The 5,913-nt window shown below is 44.4% G+C and overlaps 1 protein-coding gene across 1 annotated transcript; it reads left to right on the top strand. All coding sequences in view use genetic code 11, as the record gives it.

The window, feature by feature from the left end:
- Positions 1-13: 13 nt before the first annotated feature.
- Positions 14-402, top strand: EGR_04946 (Fatty acid-binding protein; the record flags this gene model as incomplete). Its single annotated transcript, XM_024494195.1, has 2 exons — positions 14-268; positions 349-402. 2 exons carry the CDS (start codon positions 14-16, stop codon positions 400-402), a joined length of 309 nt encoding a protein of 102 aa, XP_024351432.1.
- Positions 403-5,913: the final 5,511 nt, after the last annotated feature.

The raw sequence follows: 5,913 nt of genomic DNA, 5'->3' as shown, positions 1-5,913 counted from the left end.
CGTCACTCGCAAGATGGGCAATTTGGTTAAACCCAACCTCATAGTCACTGATCTGGGTGGCGGCAAGTATAAAATGAGATCGGAGAGCACGTTCAAGACCACCGAATGCTCCTTCAAACTGGGTGAGAAGTTCAAGGAGGTGACTCCGGATTCACGCGAGGTCACTTCATTGATCACAGTGGAGAATGGGGTGATGAAGCATGAGCAGGATGACAAAACCAAGGTCACCTACATTGAACGTGTGGTTGAAGGCAATGAGCTGAAAGCGGTAGGAGCAATTTGTGAGATGTTTGGAGCACAACTTCTATGCTTTCCTCTTGTTTAATCTGTAATGTGTTCTCATTTTAGACCGTGAAGGTGGATGAAGTGGTTTGCGTGCGAACCTACTCAAAGGTGGCGTAAGAGAGGTTCTCGTTCCCAAGTTGTTTCCCTCCTCTCCATCCACTCCCACATCTTTCTCCTCCTTTCCAGCTATACTCCTACCTTGATGTGAAGTATAAAAGCGCCTTTTTTCTTTGTCTATTTGGATGAAGTAGTGCTGATTTGGGAGGTGGTTGCGAACTTGCTGTAGTGATGTGCAGTTAGTGATGGGGGTGTAATATGCGTGAGTGTGAATGTGGTGGGTCGCCTAAATCCTCAGCCTAGTGTTGCACAGAGCTGTATATTTGTCGGTTCTACTGGCATCCACGCGAGTAGGAGCGACCATTGCCAGCATGGTCTGAAAATCACCTGGGTATGTGCTGAGGGTATTTTTTTAACCACATAGGGCTTAGTATCTCTAAATGCACGAAAGTAGTGTAGGTAGACATGCCCGAAGCCTTATTGAATTAGAGTGACGGACGGATGATTGGGCAGGTGGTTGAGTGAATTGATGGATCATTGTATGGATTAATGAATAGGTAAATGATAGGATTAGTGGGTCGATGGCTGGTTTGGATGCTGAATGGTTGGAGCTAAGCATGTGAATAATCACGCCTCCATCAGATTGGTTGAGGTTTAATTGAAAAGTTGCATGAAGAGGCAGGTGAAGTTGGCGGTTGATGCATGCGTAAGTGAATCGATGACTACCTGAATGGATTGTCAATGAATGTGGACAATCATCCGCAGCCTGAATTTGGTGATGAACGTCCCCCAACTTGATGAGGTTGTCTGTCTGGACAGGTGAAAGCATAACTTGATGCGAGGGGAAAAGAAGCGAGAAATAGGTGAGTTGACGGTTTGTTAGATGACAGCAGAACTTGTTTTGTCTCAGTTGATCTCAATCACCCCAGGATGCACGCCGCCTGCGCACATTTCTCAGTCTTGTTCTGTCCAAGCAAAGCCACTAATCATTCCTACCTTTCATACATTTTATTACATTTCTCTTATCTCGCATCAGGAACCGCCATTCATTCATTTGCCTTTGGCTTCTCACTACCCAAACTTCAACTACGCCAGCGATAATGCCATCCACTTGCGGAGAGCATACAGAGAATCTCCCCCATATTCTTTTATATCTCTTTCACCTTTGCAACTGTTCTATCCCCAACGAGGAGGTTACGTTGGCAGCCGTCGCAGCGATGCTCAACCTGGCAGTCGCTGTACACAGCGAAGACACTATTTCGTCACAAATCTAGTGGCAGTGGTGGGTGTTGAAGTTCATCAGCAAGCTTCTCATTAGCATTCTGCACCACATGTCACAGGCAAAGCCTGGCGGTCTGATGAGTAGCTTTGCAAAGAGTAGTTCCACATTAGTTTCGGCAATTCTAGTGGATGCTTTTAACTGAGACATTTGGGAGCCCTATATTATGAACTCTTTGGAAGGCAGCTCTCGTACTACTCACAAACACTTTCGCCACCACAGACACATTTTTTTACTCCAATTTTATTATTCAAGTCTGGTGCAACAAGCATATGACGGTTATCCTTTTCGCCTTCCATTCTTTGTTTGCGATGCCTAGTTGCATTACTTCCTGCCGCGAAGAGATGGATTGAGTTTAAGGTAGAGAGATGTGGAATGGTCTTGGTAGCAGGATACGTACTTCTCCTTTTTGAAATATCCTAATGAAGGCTGCAGGTTGAAGCTTGTCAAGTTCTCCTAATTTGTCTGTTTAATCAACTTGTTCAATTGTATGCAGCATTCACCTGTCCGCTCGTGTCGCAGCCCTTCTGGCCACCCTCTGCAAGGCACTACCGCCCGACTTTGTGTTGCGCACTGCTTACATCCAACGTCCTATTTGCAGCTCGCTTTCAGTCATACTGTTATGTACCATTGTCTACCACTCTAGTCCGTGCGGCTTCTTTTGCGTCGACTTGTCACGTAGGTTTTCCATTTTGCATGACATTTTGACATTCCAATTCAAGCAGTCGATTTGCCTAATGCTGATCGACTCAGCAGTTCTGGAGAGGTTGTTAAATTTAATGACAAAATTCAAGTCAATTTAACGTGGAGGTCCTTAGATGCAGTAAGTACGGACCAGAGGGGTTACATTCTGCTTGGAACTTTGAATCTTGATCGTGAGTGCGCTAAATGGGAGAGGTGAGATGCGGTGTTGTCAAGTTGATGGAGGCAGAATGGATGACTGATGGATTGATGAGTGGAGCATGATGCTAATGGGAGGTAGCAAGGTGATAGGTTTGTGGATTGTGTGATTGCCTTTTCCTGCACTCTGTCATGTCACGTTGTATAGCGGCAGTTAACTAATCGAGTGCTGTGACGTGATGTGTTCAGTGGTGTTTACTTACTCCTGACGATTTATTGTATCAAGTCTGGAGTGCGACTGCTGTGATGGAAAGCTTCTGCAGAGAATTCTGACGCACAAAGCCCCCTTGTTGCCATTTCGGACATTATATCAGATGAGTCAACTGCATTGCTGTGGGGACTAACTGAATAGGTGGAGGCATGCACGGTTCGCTGAAACAGACCTGTGCCTCTTCTTAATAGCTTTTTGGTACAAATGATGGCACTGACATGCAATGGTAAGTGGCGGACTCCAGAAGATACACCGAAAAGCAGTCACTCAACCGATATGGATGAATTGATGAGATGAGAGGTTTGACTTTGTCCCCCATCTCTGTTTCCTTCGACTTTATTTGAAGCAGCTAACCGCTCTCATGAACTGAGCAACCACACTGGAAGCGTAGGATTTTGATGGTTGGATGAGTTGGAACATAGAAGCTCGTACTGTGGGGAGGGATTTTTTTCATGAAGATAGGAATTGTGAGCTAAAAACCACATCTGTAAAGTGGATAATGTGGAGGGACTGGAGATAGCTGCACACTCTCATCCATTCATTCCACGTGTCGCACGATCCACTGGCAGGAAGACTAGACTATACTATCATTTTATCTAACTTGTAGCTCCATCCTATGAGGCGAAAATTTGGATGGCCTCCTGTCGGAAGAGAATTAGTTGCCTCCACTGCCTTCGTCTACGAAGACAATTACTTGCTACTAAGCAGTTGGGACTGCTAATTCCTTTTGCATACCTTAAGTTCTTGTCAAACACCTAAACTACCCCACATAATCGGTTCTGCCTGCAAGACGAAGGGATTTCGAATCCCATAGGTGGTGAGTTAGCCTCACAGCATAGCTCGTTAAGCAGCACCACATCTCCTGGTGATAGAATAATCTCATGGCTACAGATGAGTGTGGGACTTTTGTGTCACAGAAGGTGTTTGACGAGGTGTTGATCTAAGAGTGTGTTTCGTTATAGGTGGACATCGGCTACCAAATATCGTCATCTTTTGTCTTTTGTCCCTCTTTTACACATGCATGGCCTGGTCCACCACAGGTTGCTGTAGTGTCTCCTGTTTTCCCTGAATTTGCAATAAGTCGAAGGGATGAGGGAAGAAGATTTGCAGTTAGTGTACAGAAGAGACAGTGTCTGTAGTCATGGATAGGACGGTACAGATACAATTAGGGCAGGGGCTAGTGTAACACATATGTCACATTTTCGTTGCTTTAAATTAATCACAGGGTTCTCTTCCTCCTTTTCTTCCATGGTGTAGCCAAGCAGGTTACAACGACGTGATCGCATTCTGAGAGGAAATGTTGTCCCGATGCTGGACACACATGAGGAGGAAATGATTTTGTGCTTCCACTACGAAGACACATTCAAACATACACAAGTACCCACTCACAACATTTAATGCCCAATCAAATACCCTCCCTTTTTCTTGTACAATTTTCGCCCTACTTGGACAGCCGTCTTCCTTCCGGAGTAGCAGCTCATTCAACAAACTCCAAGAACATCCAACTAGTCAGAGAGAATTAAGTGGGCTGTGTGCCCACACCCAGCCAATTAATACTTCTCCACTTCCTCTTTCCTCTTCTATGTTTTAATGGAAAGGTTAAACAGTTGGGGGAACTGTAGAGAGTTCCTTGTCATCAAAGGCATTTTTTGAAATGATTGCTCATTTGACCTCGTCTCTCTCTCTCTCCCACCAATCTCTCACCAATCCCTCCTTCCTCACCTGTCCCCTTTTACACTACAGCTGAAGCTTGTATCGTCTGCCACCGACACCGCCGATCATTTCACTGACTGCCTTCTAATTTCTACTCTCAACTCTTCCACAGCATCAACAACGCTCTAAACTTCAGCTTCAACAACGCCAGCATTGATGTCTTGTAACCATCTTCGTTGTCACTGTTTATTCTCACTTTGCACATTCCAGTATTCTTGTGTAAGCCTTCCTTTGCGTAATTCTGCATGTAGGCATGCATGTAGGTCGGTTGTGGTGGACTGAATCACTTTCTCTGTGGTGAATGGTTGAGAGGAAAGGAGGGCGAAGGGAGGGTATGGGTAGGGTTTTCAGAGCCATTTAAGTCTTTGTATTAATTTGGAAAGGGAATCAGTTGAGGCATTGGCAACAACTTTAATAGAAATATCTCATTGCTGTAGCGATACTACTCACTGATAGCAATTCTCTTTTGCCGCCGACAGGCTCAAGAACTTCGTGTGTATCTCTAAAAACTGCAAATGCGGTGGATTCCTCGATTGTTTTCGAAGCGGAAGTTGGCAATGTTAGAAAAGGATTGCGCTTGATACGGCTGAATGCCAGAATGCAGCACGTTCAGTGGGGACATTTGAGATTTACGAGTAATTTGTGTCCAGCAGAGTTGTTTAATGCACTGTCTCAAAGGAGCAGTAAACAACATTTTTATTGCTGAAATCAAATAAGTACTCGCATCGACATCACTGCTGATGGGAGTTAAATGCACAGTTAGGATATTCGCAATTGCAAATGTGAATGAATGAAAGAATGCGGAATGAGTAAATGAATGAATGACTGAAATTTAGAAAGTAGAATAGAATGTTCCAAGCATTGTTTAGTTGAGTGGTTAATTGAAGTGACGGGCTTTCGTGCTTTGCGCCTCGTTTTAGCCGTTTGTGAAGTTGTGGTTGCAAGGAATTAACCGCATTGCGGCCACTGAAACACGACACAACACAACACAACACATCACAGCCACTGCTTCGAGCAGTACCAATTCACCACCTACCTTGAAATTAATGGAAATTGTTTTCGTTTTCTGTTCAGAATGCATAGCTGGCTGAATGATGTCTGATTTTGTAAGAAGTCCCTGACTTATGAGCAGCTTTGGTCATCACTCGTTTCCAACTCAACTAGACGAATAATCGTGAAAAGGAATTTGAGGCATTCACGTGACTTGAGAGAGCGACTAACTTCCACCACTTTCCACTTGTTGTGGTTGTTGCATTTTAATTATTTACTCACCGATTGAGTGACTTTCATACGAGTACAACACTAGAAATCCCCTAAACCAACAGCTTACCACTCCTTACCACTTGGTGGATTACACTTTGTTGGTGCTTTGGTATGTAATTAACAAAGATGGGATGGGAACAAGGGTGACAAGATCTCCACTTCTAATGCACTCATACAACCAAAACGCGATAAGGCACTAGTTCCA

This window comes from Echinococcus granulosus, assembly GCF_000524195.1.
Source record: "Echinococcus granulosus chromosome Unknown EG_S00033, whole genome shotgun sequence".
Classification (NCBI taxonomy): Eukaryota; Metazoa; Platyhelminthes; class Cestoda; order Cyclophyllidea; family Taeniidae; genus Echinococcus; species Echinococcus granulosus.
Note: the sequence above shows the minus strand (reverse complement) of the source record. Positions and strands in the feature narration are given on the sequence as shown.